The sequence below is a fragment of the Sciurus carolinensis genome, chromosome 17 (genome assembly GCF_902686445.1).
Source record: "Sciurus carolinensis chromosome 17, mSciCar1.2, whole genome shotgun sequence".
Lineage (NCBI taxonomy): Eukaryota > Metazoa > Chordata > Mammalia > Rodentia > Sciuridae > Sciurus > Sciurus carolinensis.
The window spans coordinates 10,245,141-10,265,898 of record NC_062229.1 but is presented as its reverse complement, the minus strand read 5'-3'; the positions used below and the strand labels follow the sequence as shown (position 1 = coordinate 10,265,898).

The following is a 20,758-nucleotide window of genomic DNA, read 5'->3' as shown; positions in this document are numbered from 1 at the left end:
AAATATACTGAAAGATAGTAAAAATAATTTTAGGTAACAGGACAGGTTGATAATAGTACTTAATATGTCAAGTTTTATTTAAAAGCAAATAATCAATGTTGATTACTTTTTAATTGCTTTATTAGGATTTGAGAACATCAAGACTATTCCTAGGTAACAATTTTAGTTCGCTAAGTACTAGTTATATTCTTATTTCTAATGCTGTAAAACACATTAATATAAGAACCTTATTATTGTGTATGACAAAATTCCCTTTGACAGTAAATTACCCACACAAAGGATATTGCCAACCTTATTTCTACTCAGAAATACAAATTTGTTTAGTAATGACATTCATTAAGATGTCCAAATGGGGCAGACATTGAAAATCATTTATCACAATAAAACTAATCATAATAAAAGTGAATGTTCCAATATAAATCATCATTCTCTTTACAGGTTTATATGGTCATGAAAGTCAGCATGTACATTAATTAAATATAAGCATTTAGATTTAGACAGCTATAGTGTGTGTACCTGTTCTGTTGGAACTCATATGGTTTCAGTCAACTCAGTTTTCAGTGATTCAGCCTCCCCTTTTATATAATGGTGATGGTATTAACTATGGTACAAAGACTAAAGGAAATAATGCAAGTGACAATGATATGAAATTTTAATATTATATAAATGACATTTGTTGACTTTGCTTAAGAATTTAAAGTATAGTGAGCAGGAAAAACTTTGAAATTTCCTACATCAAACATATAAAATTCATCTTATCTTTTAAAACATGTTTTCCAGTGGAATTTATTTGAGAAGCCTGCCTTTAGAGCTGACTGTCCATCAGGATGATGGAATATATAACAGTAATTTTTAGGAATTTTGCTAACCCTCCTCCATGATCAGTCTTCTGATATGGTTTAGAAATCACTATCCAACTCTAATGTTCACATCCAGGCATGTTGAACATCTTTGCTTAGTTCTAAAGCCAAAGGAAGACAATCATGTTCTGCTTTTGACTATTTTCTAACGCATATGTAATTTGCAAAATAGTCTTCTATCTTATATTTAGGTTTTCAACATCTATGTGGTAAATATTTACTCTTAGAAGACTCTTAATTTTCTTTCTGTAATATTGGATGTGATGGCGATGGTTCCTGGGACCGCTGTGGGTCGATGGAGGTGGCAGGACACAACTGATTCCATTTCAGCAAATACTTCTTCAGTCCATTGAACTGCTGGAGTTGCTTCTTGGTACCTCTTTTATGTTGGTGGTATGCCATGGGACGAGGTGTAGCATTTGCAACTTTTCCACTATTCACATTTGAATGTATTGGTTATGTCTCCTTTCAAGCAATTCAGGTACAATCTGTATACCCAGAGATGAAGACCTCAGTTGCATTATCCTTCTCATAAATATCCACAGCTTAAATGTGTGTCATTAAGATATGTTAGCCTCTAATGAGTAAATTTTGTACACATTTAGGGCCAAAAATATAAACAATTTGGGTAACTAAAATAGATATGTCAAATATAGGAAATAAATATAAAGCTTTCAAAGTATATTGTTCTGGCAATTTATTTTTGTATATATGTGTATATTTTCTTATAATAAGAATGGAATTTAATAGTGTTCACAGTTTTTCAATTTTTATTTATGATTGTGTGTGTGTAGTGTATGCATTTAAAGTATTAAACTATTGAATCAAAATGACATTTGTAAATACAAAAATATTGATTTTTTGAAGATAATATATTTTTAAATAATTCTTTGATGTATGACATACAGGAAATATATAACTAATTTGCTTTTAGAATAATAGGTAGTTGTTCCTATAAGTTATCTTTTTTAAATATAGAAAAATATTGCCACATAAAGGTAAACCTGAAGAATGATTAAATTGGGATTCATGAGCAGATTTCAGTGAGTCTACACACTGTAATTATGTGGAGAATATTTGCATCTACACATAGGTTAATTTATTCTCCCAAAGAATTCCACATTTCATCAGATTTTTGAAGATCTTTAAAAATCAATTATGTGGGTTTGGTTTTCTCCCAAAAAGGGCATACAGTTGATATAATGTAATGACATAAGACCTTCAAATGAAAGACATTTTCAACTTCATATTGTGTCATAGTACTCCAAAGATATCCCACAGACCCCTTCCTCTAACTAGCTTGGGTGAGGAACTGTTTAATGTCCACATTTGGCAATGACACTGCATCATGCAGACTACATGATTTGTCCACACGAAATTAGTTGCAAACTCTGATTTAGAACTTACTCTTTATCTTCTCAAATAGCAATATTCTTCCATCTAGTTATCACACTTAATTTTGATCCTTGTTAGGTTTTTTTTAAAAAACCTATGCAACAAATATCTAGAGAGTGAAATAAGGTATTCGATAGAATCATATCTGCATAAGCAAATTAGACAACAAATATAAAAGTTTTACATAATAAACCTGGTGAATGAAAAAACAAACATTTTATTATGGTTAAATATACTGCATTGCTAAAGGAAAGGGGAAAGTCAGAAAAGGCTGTGAGGTCTGATCCTAGATCTCATCTGTAAACTTATAAAATCTAACAATGTTATGCTTTTATGTGTAGGGGAATGTTTAAAATTATAGAAGCTCAAATCAAGTCACATTTTTACAAATTTGCTACATATGCTGTCATTAACATGTGGCAAGGTATTTATATACAAGGAAATGATGATTATACCACTGTGGCTAATTTTGTCACCTTTCTGAGGAATGGAATTCTGTAATTTTCAAATGAATCCTATAGAACTCATTAAAATCTAAAAGCCATGGTATCATAATAAATATTGTGAGGCACCTAAAATGTTACTACTAATGGAAACACAAGAATGTGAGGTAAATCTATATCTTTTTAAAAAAATCTTTGAAGTCAGAGATTTTAAAAAATTAATGAACTTGAAAACATTAAGGTGTATGTGCAAGTGAAACAAAACTCAGCTCTACCAACAAGTGCAAAAAACAGTAACACTTCACTTTAAGAAACTTTAATATAATGACCTAAATACAAGGTTTACTTTACGAATGAACAAAGGCATTTGCCATTTCCCTATAAAATATGGAAAACCAAGTGCTAACCTAAGACACTATAGGCTGAAGAACCTCAAAACAAAAATACTTTAATGACTTAGAAAAGCAAAAGCCTATTTTAAACTAATTAAAGCCTTTAAATTAATCCAATGTGTCAAAGACAAGGGAGAAGTGACCCTCTAAAACTAGGAAAACTAATTTTAATAAAAGAAATGTAGAAACAAAAACATGTTTATTTATTATATTATGGGAGTTGAAACAAATGAAGAAGAAAGATAAGGAGCTGGGAAAGTGGAAATATAGTCTACTCATCCAGGGCAATCACCATTAAAAATGTATAGTAATATGATTAAAAAATCCTTAGATTTTTTCTGAAATTATACTGCTCATATCTACCAGCTGAAAACTTAAAATGATTGGTCATTGAAGAGTTAATAAGTAATTTTAAAGCTTTAATTTTTACCTCATGAAAGTAGGTACTTTTAGGTAAGCTTGGTATAAATTCTTTCAAGTTTCATAGTGTTAAGATATTTTTTGAGCACAGTGAAATTAGATAATTTATCAATTTTATCTCAATTCTTTCAATAGTCCAAAGAAAAATGTTGCAAAATTCATATATGAAGCTTTCAAATTTGTATAATAGTAATTAGCATAAATATCTCAGCTCTGAAAAAAAGTTGGCATATTTTAATTTAAATATTAACAGTATGGTATTTAAAAGCAGATGTAGCACTGCTTACATCAACAGTTACAATCTTTAACTGACTTTACCTTTCTTAATATCAAAGAAAAAAATCACACAATTTTAAGTTACAGCCTACTTCAGTCTGTCTTTTAAGGCACTTTTGTTTATTTTCTCAATGATAGAAGGTGTTTTTCCAAGTATGAATTATATCCTGTTACACATTAATAGTCTGTATCCGTTCCATTCATATCTGTGAATCTGGAATGTAATTGTCCAATTTCCCGTGTATCATTTTGTTTCTGTCTTCCAATTGATCTTGGTGATGCTTTCTATTGAGATTTTATTTTGTTATTGTTTCCTTCATTTCAAGGTTTTCTGTTTGCTTGTTTTTTTTGTTTTTTAGAATCTATATCTCTTTAACAAAATGATTATTTGCTTCCTGCTTTCCCTCTTTTAACTGTTATTGGAGTGAACGTTCATTGCCTGCATTTGCTCTCTTACCTCATCCTTTGCTCCATGGATCATTTTAATTATGTACATTATGAACTCCTTTTCTGACATTCTTCTACCATGCTGTCATTGATTCTATTAATGTAGAAGCTTGGTATGTTTGGAACACTTTCTTCCCTTGCATTTTCATGTTGTTCTTGTATCTCTCCTCTAGCAGTGTAGATCTGGGGTATTGCAATTTCCCCACTCTAGGCTTATAGTAACCCTTCCAATTTCCAATACCTCTCCTTTAAGGGGAAGATCAATACTTGGCAGTACCCAGTACAGACATATGCAGCCTAAACCAAATAGCCCCTATGAGACCCTAAGAATATTGTCATGATAGACACAGAGGATGAGTTTGTTTACTGTCCACTATAACCAATAGATTTGCAATGAGATTTACAGTTTCTAATGATAGAAAAAGAGGATGGGAGGTCTGTAGAAAGTAACTGTTAATGGGAAAAGAAAAGAGTGTACAGAGAGAACTAGATCATAGGAAGAGTGAATCCAATCAAAAGAAATTGGTTATTAGCATGAGAAAAGGGAGAAAGAGACTCTGAGGAAATAGGTTAAAAAAAGGAAGATGGAGAGAGGGAGAAAAATAGAGAAATGAAAACTTAAAAATTCAAGAAGGAGAAAAAAAATCTACACTATAAAAGTCATATACTATTCAAACCTCTCAGTGTTCAGCAGCCTAATGCATGAGATGTGCCTGAAAATGAGCTTGCACTCTCCAGCAGGCATCTCAGGATGAGAGTTGCCTCACCTAAAGATGGTTTTTACCTCTGGGAAAATCCAAGATGGCTGCACTGACTTCCAAAGGTGTTGGTAAATTTGGAACTGCAGTGTGGGCACCAACTCTGCATGGGGCATGGTCAAGCCAGGGGTCCTGAAGGCCAGCATTTTATTTTTAATTAGAAAAAAATTACTTATCAAGCATAAAATTTTGCTCTATTCATACGTTAGTATTACTAAATTAGTAAGTTTATTCCACCTTTGAAATTATGGCCAAAAATCCAAGTGATTTGATGTTCATTTTGATACACCTTCTCAATTCTGGCCACTAACATACATATTGAGTTATCATAAAAATAATGCAGCTTTCAGGCTTTTTAGATAACTAAAATTAAACTGCCAAAAGTCAGGAGGTTGTATGAACCAGACAACATTTTCCATCACTTACTGAAAGTTACATTTGGCATGTCAAGAAAAGAAACAGTTCCACAGAAGCAGCCATGGAAAGTAAAAGATGACTACCACAAGGATTCATGAGAATATTTTTTAAATATTCCTGTAAGTAAAACATTAACTGATTTTTCTTCAAAGATGATGTTTCAAAATATTCTATATGCATACTTTGGAAATTAAAAGATCCTGAAATAGTGTCTTCCATGTAGGCCTTCTTTTGAGATCATATTTTGGGTTCAGTGAGTTACACAAATGAATTGCCAGTCCTTGGTAGTTAAATGGTTCTACTTACAAAGTATGGTAATTTCATTCTTTAGATTTGCAGAACTTATAGAGAAAGAATATTACAGTCTGTACACCTAAGACAAGGACAATTCCTCTGATGAAACTGTCTGTGGGACACAGCACTGAAGATATGATGTCCAGTTCACCTGCTGTGTACTTTGGGCAGCCATAGCTTGGTCAAAGCCTGAATGCTGTCTGTAGAGCTGAACTCAACTGTGACACCAGCAGGGATTGAAACACCACTTTGGCAACCACCAGTGTAACCCCAACACTGGGGATGTCTGCCTCGTTGATAACTGCCCCAGCACAAGAAACCTGTGAAAATCACACCAGCTGTGCTTCTGTTTTAATGCTGGTGTTAGTAATACTGCCTGCTTTTGGACAGAATGTAAAGAAGATTAAGAGCTAATGTTTGCATAACTCAACAATTAGGAACTGTTGTGTGGTAAACAGCACTGATTTCTGTTCTGGGTCTACTGAGACTCCAGTTCTAACTAATTCTCCAGCTAAAGTCACAATTCTGCCTTCCTCTTCTATATCCACCAGTTAGGTGCAACAAATACCACTTTGGCTCCAAACTCACAACCTGCATGGAAGTCTACCTTTGATGCAGCCAATTCCATCAGAGGAATTGTTCTTGTCTTGGGTGTGCAGACTGGAATATTCTCTTTTTACCTTTTATGTCTGAAATCATGAGGATTCAATGAATCAGGTTCTAATCTCAAGGAAAACCAAATTGTGCCTTTTGTTGAAAAGTACCAGCTATTAAAATATCAAACTTTCTTGAAAGGTTGAAGAAAAAGGCATGAAGCACAGAAGTCATGGAATGGAAACCTAAGAAGGTGCTGCTGCTATGACTTGTTGTGATGAATTAATCCAACAAAGGAATAGCCAAAAACTTGACAAACAGCAGTTTACTCTTGAGGAAAAAGATCATGATAAGTAAGTCAGTGCAAATATTTCCTATAGGTAACAGTAAAATGAGTTATATTTTAGGTTATAATCATGATTATCAAATTTAAAGCCTTCATTAGGGCTATTCATTCTTGCATGAGTAGCAGAACAAGATACTAAAATAGAGAGGTATAAGTTGTTTAAGTATATTAACAACTAGCTTAATCACATTAATAAATATGTCATGTAGTTCCTTCGCATGTTGGCAAAAGTGAGGAAAAGATATTAATATGCACTGTTGGAACTATTACAAATAGAATTTGAAAAAACTTGTTGAAATATGATTTTGGAACAAATAGAAAAATTTCCAATATATGATTCTTTTTATCTAGTAGCTTCATTTTTGTAACAGAATCCTTCAGAGTCAGAAAAAAATGATTTAAAAGCAGTACAAGCATACAAATTATAAGGATGTTTATTTATATTATATGTTGCAACTGGTGACTGCCTTTTTGATAAACCATATTTACATGACAAATAATCTCTCTCTTCATCTCTCTCTGCCTCTTAGAGCAGGGGAGACCTATCAATATTTCATAATGTGTACTTTATACAATAATTAGGAATTGGAAAGTTTTAACTTGGCTAAAACTTGGTTGCTATTTTAGCTCTGTGGATTATTGGGTATCGTGGGTGTGACTATATTCTCACAAATTTTTGTACAGGGGTTGGTACATTTCTCAGCAGCAGAATGCTTGGACAGCATATAGGATGCCCCCATGTTGGATCACCAGCACCACAAAACACACTCCCCAACCACAAATCTTATGTACATAGACAACCAAAATGCTGCATTTGACCCATGGACCTTAATTTCTTGACCACTGCCTCTATTGAGAGGGTCATATGATTCCTATTCTTAATTATCTTTAAGTGGTAAATTACATTTATTTATTTATTTTCCTTATGTTGAAATATCATTGCATCTCCTGGAGGAAGCTCACTCATTCATGGTATATCATTTTAATGTGTGTTTGAGTGTGATTTTCTGACTTTTTATTATGGATTTTTGCAACTATGTTCATCAGTGTTTTTGTCTGTGGTTGTCTTCCCTTGAGGTTCCTTTGTTGTGCTTTGGTATCAGTGTTATTCTGGGTTCATGAGTGTATCTGGGAGTGTTCCCTTCCTTTTAATTTCTTGAAATAATTTGAGAAAGACTGATGCTACTACTTATTTAAAAGTTGGGCAGTATATTCATTTGAAAATCCATCTGGTCTTGGCTTTGCTTTGTTGTTAGGCCTTTCAATGGTGTTTCAATCTCATTTGTTCATATTAGTCTATTTAGGTGTCCTACATTTTCCTGGTTCAAAGTGGGCAAGTCATCTGTGCCAAGAAATTTGTCAATGTCTTCTAGATTTACCTGTTTATTACAGTCAACATTTTCACAATAGTCTCTAACAATCCTCTGGATTTCAAAATGTCTATACTTTTACATCCTTTCTCATCTCTAACTCTAGATTTGTTCTTCTCTCTCTTCCTTTGGTTAGTTTCACTAAGAGTTTACTAATTCTTATTTATCTTTACACATATCTAACTCACTGGTTTTTCTATTCTTTTTCTTTTTCTTCTTTCATCTTTTTTTTTTTTTTTGCTTATTTGTATTTTTTCTCAATTTCATTAATTTCTGCTCTGGTCATATTTGTCCCTCAGAGCTAGTTGGTTTTTCCTTTCCTAAGTACTGGAGGTACTAAGCTAAATTATTTGGCCCTTTTTTTTAAAATGTAGGTACACAATGGTAAAATTTTTTCTCTTATTATTGTTTTCATATAGTCCTAGAAATTTTGATTGGTTTTATCTTTGTTCTTGTTTATTTGAAGATTATCTTTTTTTCCTTCTTTGACCCATTTCTTATTTGAAAGAATGTTGTTCAAAATCCTTGTGTTTCTGTGGTTTCAAATCTTTTTCATGCTGTTGAATTCCAGTTTTATTTTATTATTGTCTAATAAGATTCATGGGATTACACTGATTTTTTTTTTTTAGCTAAGACTTAGATTGTGAGATAGGAAGAAGTGTTTTCTGGAATACAGCAATTGCAGTTGGAAATTGTTTTCTTTTAGAGCTTGGAAGATCTCATTCCAGGCCCTCTTTAATTTTAGGGTTTCAGTTGAGAAGTCAGAAGTGAGCCTTTTTGGCTTACCTATGAATGTGCCCTGGTGTCTTGCTCTTGTAGGATTCAATAATCTTTCATTATTTTCTATGTAAAACATTTGGATTCTGATATGTCTTAGAGAACTTCTCTTCTCATCAATTCTTTGGGTTCCTGTATGCCTCCTTTATCTTGAAGGATGTGTCATTTCCATTACTAACACATTAGAAATAGTATTAATCCTTCAGGCTCTGTCTCAATATTTTCTATCCTAGTAACTCTCAGGTTTGTTCCATTGATGTTGTTCCAGCATTCTTACATAATATGAACATAGACTATCATTTTTTGTTTCCTTCATTTAACACTGTGCAGTCAAATTCATCTATTTGGGGAGCCATTTCACAAAAAGAGTGAAAACTAGGAGGGTCTTTGGGGTCGATGAAGTCTGCTATGCCTCAGCAGAAATCTCCTTCTTTTCCCAGGAATCCAAACTCCTTTCAGCAGGTGACATTTAATGTAATGGGAGATGTCTTGTGCATACTTCTTCTTTCTTTACTGTTCTCTATTGATAGGGCATTTAAGCTGCTTTTCACCTGGGCCACTCTGTGTCATGCAGAAGTAAACACTTGGTATATAATTCTTTGTCACCATCTCTGATTATTTTCTTGTAATATTACAGAATCAGAATTACTTGGTAAATTCTATGTGCATTTTATAGATTCTTCATATCTTCTGGAAAATGAGTCTCCAGAGTTGTGACATATGTAAGTGTATATGCAAGAGTATTGTGAAAGAGTGCTGGGCTCATAGCATCTGTACCACCTTGTCTTTCATACTTGTGAATCCTTGCTAGGTCGATATCCAACAGATATTCTTTTAGTCTCAAATCATATGCAAAATTCCATGCATCCTGACTGATGGAAAACCAAGGTGGGGACCTTTTTATCTGAGTTTCAGTGTGGTTTCACTGAACTGTGCAAGCAACCTACCCACAAAAATAACCTGGGCTTGAATGCAGGTGTGGAGATCACTGAGTCTATACTTCTGTTGTCTTTTGCATACTATTCTTGGTTCAATATATATGGAACCAATTCTCTGGTCATCATTTTGTGATAGACACTAAGAAACTTAAGTGCCCACGGCATCCCCCAACTCTAGTTGGAATGACAATTATACAAGCAAAAATAAATATTGGTGAAGATGTGGGGTAAAAGGTACATTCATACATTGCTGGACTGCAAATTGGTGCAACCATTATAGAAAGCAATATGGAGATTACTCAGAAAACTGAAAATGGAACCACCATTTAACCCATTTGTCCCATTCCTAGGTTTATAGCCAAAGGACTTACAATCAACATACTACAGTGACACAGCTACATCAGTGTTTATAGCATATCAACTCACAATGGTAAACTATGGAAATAACAGGTGTTCCTCAAAAAGATGAATAGAAAAAGAAAATGTGGCATGTATACATAATGAATATTACTCAGTCTTCAAGAAGAATGAAATGATGACATTTGTTGGTGAATGGATGAAGCTGGAGAATATCATGCTAAGTGAAATAAGCCTATCCCCAAAAACCAAAGTCCAAATGTTTTCTCTGATATCTGGATGCTAATTTACAATAAGGGGCAGGGATGCTAGAAAAGGACAGAATTACTTTGAACTAGACACAGGGGTTTGAAGGGAGGTTACAGTCTATGGGGTAGGAAGAATAGTAGAATGGATCAGACATTATTACCCTATGTGTATATATGAGTACATGACCTGTGTGTTTCTCCATCATGTACAGCCAGAAGAATAGGGAGTTATACTCCATTTATATAATGTGTCAAAATGCATTCTATTGTTATGTAAAACTAATTAAACCAAATTTTAAAAAAGAAAAGAAACTTAAATGGCCATACATTTCCCCCAATTCCTCTTTGCCAATTGTGAACATTGCTTCTGTCCCTTTAGGTCCCTGACATATCAGCTCCTCCTGCCTCAGAGTGTCATGGCCTGAGTTGGATATCTATTAGATTTTTGCCAACATATGAAATGAATGGAATCCTCTGGCCTGAGATTTTTGGGTGGTCCCACAATGATGTACTTTTCTGTTGTTGTTTGTTTTAATTTCTTAAATTTTATTCTTTGACTTAGGTTTTTTTTTTTCATTTTTACAGAATTCATTTTGATTCATTGTACACAAATGGAGTACAAATTTTAATTACTCTGGTTGTACATGGTGTAGAGTCACACTATTTGTGTAATCATACACATACATAAGGTAATGATGTTTGTCTCATTCCACCATCTTTCCTTCCTCCTGCCCCCTCACACACACATATGCACATACAAATGTGCACACACATGATACAGACGTCTGGATTTGCAATTCCAGTTTCAATATCCCATTCCACACATGATATTTTCCCTGCCATCCATCTTCCACTCCTTCTGATCATGGGTCAGTGTGAGCTTTGCCATTTATTCCTCTGTAGGTAACCTTTCTTTTCCCTCTGTGTCTGACTCCTAAAGCTATGTTAATTTCCTGTTGGTATTCAAGCATGGGCTCTAACACGCCTGTTTGTTTATTTATCGTGTGGATTTCATTGAGTTACCTGCATTATGGGTGCTGGTTTTAATTGTAAAGTCTGTTTGTCTTCATCTCTGCACTTCCCTCCCTCAGTTGGTTTCCCCTTCCCCAGGAGTCTTCAAGTCTCTTTAGTCTTCTTACTTTCTCTGATTTCTCAGTCATTACTACTGATTTCTATTTAAATTCACCAAACCTTTTCTTTGTTATGTTCAATATTTTGTTAAGAATGTCTAATGATGGTTTTAGTTTTATTTCTGATATTTAAATTTTTCATCCTAGGTTTCCCTATTTTTATACCTTTCAAAGTTCTAATTTCTCAACTCTTTAGGCAATATATTAATTTTTCTTCTGAGATCCTTTAACATATTCATCAAGTTTATTCAAAGTTCATTTCTGATACTTTCTTTTTAAAAATATTTTTGGTTCTTGTCTTAGATGAACAGAATGCCTTTATTATATTCATTTATTTTTATGTGGTGCTAAGGATCAAACTCAGTGCCTCACATATGCTAGGAAAGTAGTCTGCCACCCACTGAGTTATAGTTTCAGCCCCTCATTTCTGATATTTTCAATAGCTAAGTTATCTGTATGTTTCTATTAACTAATTTTCTCTTGATAAAATCACATATTTTTTAAAAAATATGCATCCTTCATATATTTTTCATTTAGTTCTGGAAAATGTTATCAAAAACACAGAACACTGACCTGATAAGAATTCTATTTGTCTATCTATCTATCTATCTATATCTATCTATCTATCTATCTATCATCATCTACCAGAAGAGAGGGATATAGACCTAGCTCCTCTATCTCTTCCAAGAAGACAGCAAGTGTGACATTCACTAGTCTGAGTCAGTCAACTTTGAACTTTCAAATACCAGATTCCAGGTGTAATAATCTATACAAGTGTCTTGGCATTTGAGTGTCAAATATTAAGACGATGCATCTTTGCCTATGACACCAGACCTCAAGTGCCCATGCTGCCAGTTTGCTGAAATCATCGATAGCAATTGGACTTAAAAGAGCCTGGACTGTGGTTGCAGCTTTGAGTTATTTACTCTGAATTTAAAATACTTGAAGACTCACAGGTATAGGTGTTGAGACATGGTGAGAGTTCAAGTCTTTAAGACTTTGCTGTCACAAGATTGAAAGTCTCAAGGTCTTGTGTGGCAGTGCTGCCATGAGAAGACTTTCCTTTCTAACCCCACACATGGTCACTGCTTCTCCTACAAGACTCATTTAACAAAATTATTTGGGAGAGTGGATCATTTTGTGACAGGAACTCAGAGGATCAAATTTGATTTGCTGGCTTATACATTTCTCAAAGTTGTCCCTTATCCCTTCCTTTCAGAGAAAATGCTCATATCAGACATTTGTGATTGCTTATCACAAGTTTTAGCACAAAGCCCAGGTATGGAAGGACACTGACACGGGTTCCCTTGGGACATGCTCATTGTTCTGGAATTTAGTTCCAATAAATTTCTTTATACTGAAAATCTTAATGAGTTCCAAGGAACATATATTCTTTTGGTTTAATCTGTAATATTCTTGTGGAGGAAATGAATGAAGATTTTTAATATTTAGAACAATTAGAGACCAAAGAAATTAAAGGGATACAAATAGGAAAAGAAGAACTCAAGGTGTTACTATTTGCCTATGACATGATGTTATATATAGAGAATCCAAAATACTCCACTACTCCACTCTTCTAGACCTAATAAATGAATTCAGAAAAGTAACAAGATATATAATCAATACACATAAATCTAATGCATTTCTATACATAAGTGATGAATCCTCTGAAAGAGAAATTCAGAAAACCACTCCATTCACAATAGCCTCAAAACAAAACAAAATACTTGGGCATCAATCTAACAAAAGTGGTGAAAGACCTGGAAAATGTAAACTACAGAACACTAAAGAAAGAAATGGAAGAAAACCTTAGAAGATGGAAAAATCTCCCATGTTCTTAGATAGGGAGAATTAATATTTTCAAAATGGCCATTCTACCAAGGGCACTATAAAAATTCAATGCCATTTTAATTAAAATTCCAATGACATTCCTCATAGAAATAGAGAAAACAATCATGAACTTCATCTGGAAGAATAAGAGACCTCGAATAGCCAAAACAATCCTGAGCAGAAAAATTGAAGCAGGAGGTAACACAATACCAGGTCTTAAACTATACTAGAGAGCAATAGTAACAAAAAAAGCTTGGTATTTTTACCAAAACAGACAGGCAGAACAAGGTTACAGAATAGAAGACACAGAGATGAAAGCACATAAATACAGTCACCTCATACTACACAAAGGAGTCAAAAACATACAACGGAGAAAAGATAGCCTGTTCAACAAATGGTGCTGGCAAAACTGGAAATCCATATGCAGTAAAATGAAATTAAACCTCTATCTCTCACCCTGCACAAAACTCAACTCAAAATGGATCAAGGACTTAGGAATTAGACCAGAGACCCTGTACCAAATAGAAAACAATGTAGGCCTGAATCTTCATCATGATGGTTTATGATCAGACTTCCTTAAAAAAAAAAAAAAAAAAAAAAAAAAAAAAAAAAAAAACTCTCAAAGCACAAGAAATCAAAATAAGAAGCAATAAATGGGATGGACTCAAACTAAAAACATTTTCTCTGCAAAGGATACAATCAAAAATCTGAAAAGAGAGCCTACAGAGTGGGAGAAAATCTTTTCCACATGCACTTCAGATAGAGCACTTATCTCCAAAATTTATAAAGAACTTACAAAATTTTACACTAAAAATACAAAGAAACAAATCAATAAATAGACCAAGGAACTGAAAGACACTTTGTAGAAGACATGCAGGCAATTAATAAATATATGAAAAAGTGCTCGACATCTCTAGTAATTACAGAAATGCAAATTAAGACAACTCTAAGATTTTATCTTACTCCAATTAGAATGGCTATTATCAAGAACATAAACAATAATAGACGTTGGCATGGATGTGGGGAAAAAGGCACACTTTTACATTGCTGGTGGAATTGAAAATTAGTGCAGCCATTCCGGAAAGCAGTGTGGAGAATCCTCAGAAAACTTGGAATAGACCCACCTTTTGACCCAGTTATCCCACTCCTTGGTTTATACCCAAAGGACTTAAAATTAGCATAATACAGTAACACAGTCACATCAATGTTTATAGCAGCTCAATTCATAATAGTTAGATTGTGGAACCAAACTAGATATCCTTCAGTAGATGAATGGATAAGGAAATTGTGGTATATACACACAAGAGAATATTATTCGGCCATAAAGAAGAATAATATTTTGGCATTTCCAAATAAATGGATGGAATTGGAGAATATCATGCTAAGTGAAATAAGCCAATCCCAAAAAACCAAGGGCCAAATGTTTTCCCTGATAAGTGGAGTATGATATAAATGAGGGTGGGGGGATGGGAAGTGAGAGAAGAATGGAGGAACTTTAGATTACATAGAAGGAAATGAGAGGGAGGGAGGTATATAATATCGTGGAATGAGACAGACATCATTACCCTACGTACATGTATGATAACATGAATGGTATGAATCTACATCATGTACAACCATAGAAAAAAAATGATGCATCCAACTTCTGTACAATGAATCAAAATGCAGTTGGTAAAAAATAAATAAAAAAATAATAATTTTAAAAAAAGAAATACAATCTGTTTTATATGAAATGCATCTCTCTAATGGGGCAAACAAGAACACCTGTCATGAGATATCTTCCTGCATATACCATCTAGAATAAATTTCTTCCTGATATTTCAATTTTTGTTAATTCTCAAGGATACAAAACCTTTCCCACTTCCTCCCTGAAGGGATCATGTTCTTCAACTCTCTTGTTTTTTTTTTTTTTTTCACATGGTTCAATAGTGACTTAATCACTGTACGATGTGGGAGGAGGTAAGTAAGGCCTTGTCCAGGGTTTGCAGGGATCAGCCATGATCCTGGGAGCTTGTGCCTATGAAATCTAAAAGAGCAAACCAGCCCTGGCTCTCCTCTTCAGAATTTTATGGAGTGATGACTAGGTTTGTATCTTTTATAAGTTACTATTATTAGAAAAATTCAGTCATTCTCAAACAAAATTATTTTCAATTCATCTACTGGGCCAGAAAAATAAAACTTGATTTGCCTTTGGAAGATAAACAAAAGATAGCAGCTGTGTAAGTGAATTAACCCATAGTTCAAAAGATGATAGGAATGTTATATTTGAATAGTAATTTAGAGTTTCCCATGTTCCAGGATCCTGTGAAGTAGGAAATTGTATAAACTCAACCTTATATATTTGGTAAAGTAAATGGCAACCACTATTAAGTTAGGTCAAACATTGAATGACACATTTTTCACTGATCAAAAATAATACCTAGTTATAAGAAACAAAAGTTAATTTGTATAAAAATTCAGACTCATGCTTGACTTAGACATAGTGATGTTTTAGAAGTGGCCTTTCAAACCCTAACATGGGTTACCAATTAAAAATACACACTAACAGACCAAAGCAAACAAAGCACAGAAAAAGTGGGCAATGGTTGCAGAACTAGGAAGTTGGAGTGCAGATTCTGGAGGAATGTCAGCATGGTGAGAGTGAAGCCTAGTCACCTCTGGTGCTTCCTGCACACATCCGGACCCTTCATAAAGCAGGCTCCCTCAGTCATTGTTTCTTCACAGAAAATGCCTGCCCAGTATCTCCTAAGAAAACAGAAGAAAGTTTGAATGTTCAAAGACATTCTGTTTTACTAAAATCTCTCAACAGAGTACTCTGATGTTCTAGGATGTTTATCTTCATAGAGTATGCATGATTTGGAAAGGCAGAAATCTGAAAATGACTTGGCACTGATCACATGTATTTGTTCTACATTTATTCTCTTATACTGTTCACCAACTCATGCATGTCTGATGAATTTCAATGGCCAACCACCTAGTATGGTCAATTAGGTTATTTAATATAGTTGAATTACATTACCAAATATGTGAAGATTTTTTACACATTGCTGTTTATTCCATTTTAATTTACTCTTGAAGTTTTTCCCTCTCCCTCATTACAGGATAAATTCTTTGATGATTTGAGGATGTCTACTTGTTTTAAAATTCTTTGAGCACCTTGACCACCACCTAAAGCACTCAAAGTTAACTTGTACAAATTTTTTTTTCCAAAGTAGGAGGGAAACAAAAAATAAAGTAATAAAGAAAATCTCAGATTTAAAAACTTGCAAACCCTCCAAACAGAATTTTACTGAACCCATTATGACTGCTGCTTTTCAGCAAACATGGGCCAAAATGTAGCTCTTACAGGCCGATGTAGAGCTGACAGGAGGTGTGAGGGCATCTGGGATTTACCGTCAGCATCCTGTCTGACTTACCAGTGTCTAAGTCATGCAGCAGGCCAGAATTGGACAAGAAACTCTCCAGTTTATTCTAGGAACTGTAACAGGGCTATGCAGAACTGATTATTAGACTACAACATCAGTTAAGGTTTCACCAGTTTTTAAAGATTGTACCCTTCAAAATGGATATTACTTGGTTGTGTGAAAATTAAACAAGTAACAAAATAAGCTACAAAGTGACAAAAAAGTGACAAAAAGCCTGTCTTTTTGGTTCCAAAATCCAGGCAGTGTATGGGTATGTGCCAAGTGTTCCCCACCTCAGATTTTCACTACACTTATAAAGGGAATGGTTTTCTAAATGCTATCAGCATTCTGTTGTGGAAGGATCAGGGGAGGGAAATAAGTTCCACCAGGCTTTGGAATGATACTTTCAATGCCTAAATAAGAGATAAATAAGTATTAAAGTGCAAAAATTAGTTAATGAACATTTTAGGTTAATTTTTGACTTTTAGCACTGAAGCAGACAGATACTGAGATTCATTCATAGCTAATTTCAACATTAATCATGGTAAAACACACATTGATGGCAGATATTAAAGCATATGAAACAAAATTGTTCAAAAGATTAAAGAAAGGCAGAAGAAAGGATTAGCCTACTAAGAGGTGGTTCTTCCACCTATATCTACCTTAATCCCTTATTCCACCAATTTCTTTGAGAGGAGGGAATGGAGTAAAACAAGGAACAATATTTTAATATTCATGACTTATGTGTATACAATGTTTAACAAGATATAAAGTGGGATCCTACAGCCTCAGTTTTAGTCTCAGCACTGGTATGATCATTTCTAGGACTTCTCATATTCCAAAATGAACCCGAAGTTTTGAATGAGGATTCACAAGTGAAAGGTCATTGCAGGCAGAGTGCCAGCACCTTACAGGCACCCCATCCTGATTCCCAGAAAATGAGTTCATCCTGTCATATCATGAACAGGAACTGAGATTACAGATGGAGCTAAGCCACTCAATTGATTTTAAGATGGGAGATAGACTTGGATTATCCATATTCACCCTGTGTAATCACAGGGTTCTTGTGGAAGCAAGAAGGAGACTCAAGTTCAAGTAAACAACATGAAGACTACAGCCAGTCATGGCTGGCTTGGACAGTGGAGGGACAAGAGCTGAAGAGCACAGACAGCCTCTGGCAAGTAATGTCAGAGAAGAGCAGCAGGAATGGGATGACCTTCAACTCTCTTCATTGGGTACTTGCCTGAAGCCTGAGAGAATGTTGAGGATGTTTACAGTTTGGCTACAGATTAGAGGTTCCTTAAGAGTCACCTCTCTTCCTTGAAGCTGAACTTCCTCTCACCTCATGACTAATGAGAAAGAGTTCAAAGTGTAGAACACTTGCCCTCAGAGCTGAAATGGAATAGAAATGGTGTAGAAATTATGTATGAAAGCAATGTGTAGCCAGGAGTGGTGGGCATCAGAAGCTGCTATGGAAACAGGTTAAAAGGCCACACTGTCCATTGAAGGGTCACAGTACCCAGAAACTTAGTCACCTCTGCAGGACTTCCAAGAAAAATATCCAGCCTGTGACATTAAAGCCAGTGATAGTATTTTAAAGTGACATTCTTCCAAAAGGCCTTCAATAGAAGAGATGAACGGTCAAAAAGTTGCAGTGAAACCAGAGACCAACCAATCAGTAGAGACAAGGCCTGCACTAGGAACCCTGCATGTGGAACCACTAAACAAGCTTTATAACAAATGACCTGGGGACTGGGGATATAACTCAGTTGGTAGAGTGCTTGTTCATAAGCACAATGTCCTGGTTTCAGTTCCTAGCAGCAAAAAAAAAAAAAAAAAAAAAAAAAAAAATCCATATTAAGCTCACACCACTTCCTGAGGAGCCAATTGTAGATGATTTCAGTGCTATTCAGACTGTCCTGCCCCTTATTCCTCACCTACCCCAATCCTAACACTGAGTGAACATTGCCTTTCAGGTAATGGTCAGCACACCTACTTTCTGTGTTCTGCAACTCCTAGGATGAAAAGGGCTTAAATACACATCTCTGAGACTTGCAAAAGGAGAGGAGACACACCAACCCATTGCTTCCTTAGCCAGGTATCAAGGTTAAAAGGCATTTTGGTAAAGCAATTTTGAGTCTCCTCATTTGAGCTCCAATAATGGAATCACAAGTTACAGTAGGGCTGCTTCTACTCAGGATAGGGAAAGAAAAGGGGACACAATACCAAAGACAGGATAGAGCCTACTGAAGAGGACAGAGGGACCTGAACCATGACAGAACAATGCTAAGAGTATTCAAAGGAGATTTCTGGAACTTAGAGTACAAGACTGCACCTGCTTGGAAGAAGGACAATCAAGCAGGAAGGCAGCAGGCTCAACTGTCAAGGAAAAAATACAACAATCCCAACTGACAGTTTTTTTCAGAACAGTAACTTGATGTTACAGCTTCCCCAAATCAGGGAGGCACTAAAAATTTGGCCAGACCCTATCTTTAAGTAGAAATAAACAAGGGGCAGAGTAAAGAGTTCAGGGGATCCTGACCTCTAGGTTCAAACACAAAACAAAACAAACAAAAAAACTCAATGAACATTCACCACCACAACCACCCCACCACCAACACACATGGTCTGATTTACTGCTCTTCCCCTCAGGAATCATGGCACTGAAGTTGGCTTCTAGAGAGAAACATTCATTGAAATTCCCAACTTCACTTCCAATCAAAATCCTTCTATACTGGTTTTGATCCTGATCAATGAAATGCCTAACTGTGTTAACAAGGCTCCTGAGAAATTATGGTAAAGCACGTAATTTGAAAGTAATTGTAACGGTTCAAAGTGAAACCAGTGGACATCCAGAGACTTGGGAATTTAGAGGGGAGGAGATACAAAGATCTGGCAGGAGATGGCACTTGATTTCTCTTCCCAGCAGTTGTTTCTGGGCCTTGGACGCCATGGGTCCCCATTAGTGCCTGCTGTGACATCCTGACCACTCTCCAGATACCTCCTGATGTCACAGAGAGGCTGGAATAACAACCTCTGAGGTCACCATTGCCTAAACAACTGAAGACGCTTCCGGTCCTCGCCTCTTCAGCCCAAGATTCAAGGCAAGCACCAGGTCAACCATGAAGCTGTGAGGGAAAACCAAGGACTGAGCCCCAAGGGCATGTTCTTTACAAGAAGCCCTCTCCCAACTCCTTCACCCACTGGAAGTGGAGCAAGGGTCCTTCGGGGCACAGTCCACCATTGTCCACACCAGGTATGTGGGCCGCCTTGACAGCAGCATCCTGCTGCGGGCAAATGGGACCACCGCCAGAGGTCTGTGGGACCAGGGAGGGACGAGGGTTGCGCAAAGACACGGGGTTAACCCACAGAGCACCAGCCCCAACAGCATTGCCCTCCGGTCTCACTCCTCCAGGCACTGACTCGGCAGAGATATCATCCAGTGCAGGAACTAGCCTAGGACCTAGCCACACAAATGGAGCCTCCACCTCAGAAGCCCAATCACAAAGTTTCCAGAGAATCAATGGTCAGAAGGGAACACTACCTACCATACCCAACTCCACACAGCATGACTCAAAACCCTCCATCGGAATCAACAAAAGATGATGAAATTGCTTCTTTGGACTGGTGACTGCAGGTACAAAGATTCACAGAAGCCAGCATTTTAAAAACCCTCTTTGAGCCCTGAGTGATCTCAGAAGACATAAGTTATTAATTCCTATCTATTCCTTCATGTCCATCAAGAAAAATAATATTTTCCTAAAGAGAAACACAACTGAGTTCACCAAAGCTGTGTCCAGGGGCAACTCTTTTGTCATCCCCTGTAGGATCTCCAACTGAGATTAAGTTTGACCTCCACCCTTCCCTTGTGAACCAATCTACTTCCTTTGCAAGGAGCCAGGGAGCCTGCCCCAGAAGGATGCTACATTCTGAAGATATGTGTAGGTGCTCCTTTGAATTTCCTTCACAGAACTCCTTGGGAACATCCTTCTTCAAATGGGGCTGATTAACATCCCATATTGGCTCTTTCATGGGCATACAGTATCCTATCTGTTCCCATTG

The 20,758-nt window shown here is 35.7% G+C and overlaps 1 protein-coding gene across 1 annotated transcript in view; it reads right to left on the bottom strand.

The window, feature by feature from the left end:
• The window catches only part of LOC124968009 (olfactory receptor 18-like), a 94,930-nt gene extending 74,647 nt beyond the window's left edge, over positions 1 to 20,283 (bottom strand). Inside the window, 2 exon segments of the mRNA XM_047530417.1 lie at positions 19,871 to 20,159; positions 20,250 to 20,283. Of these exon segments, the coding sequence (XP_047386373.1) occupies positions 19,871 to 20,159; positions 20,250 to 20,283 (323 nt within the window).
• Positions 20,284 to 20,758: the final 475 nt, after the last annotated feature.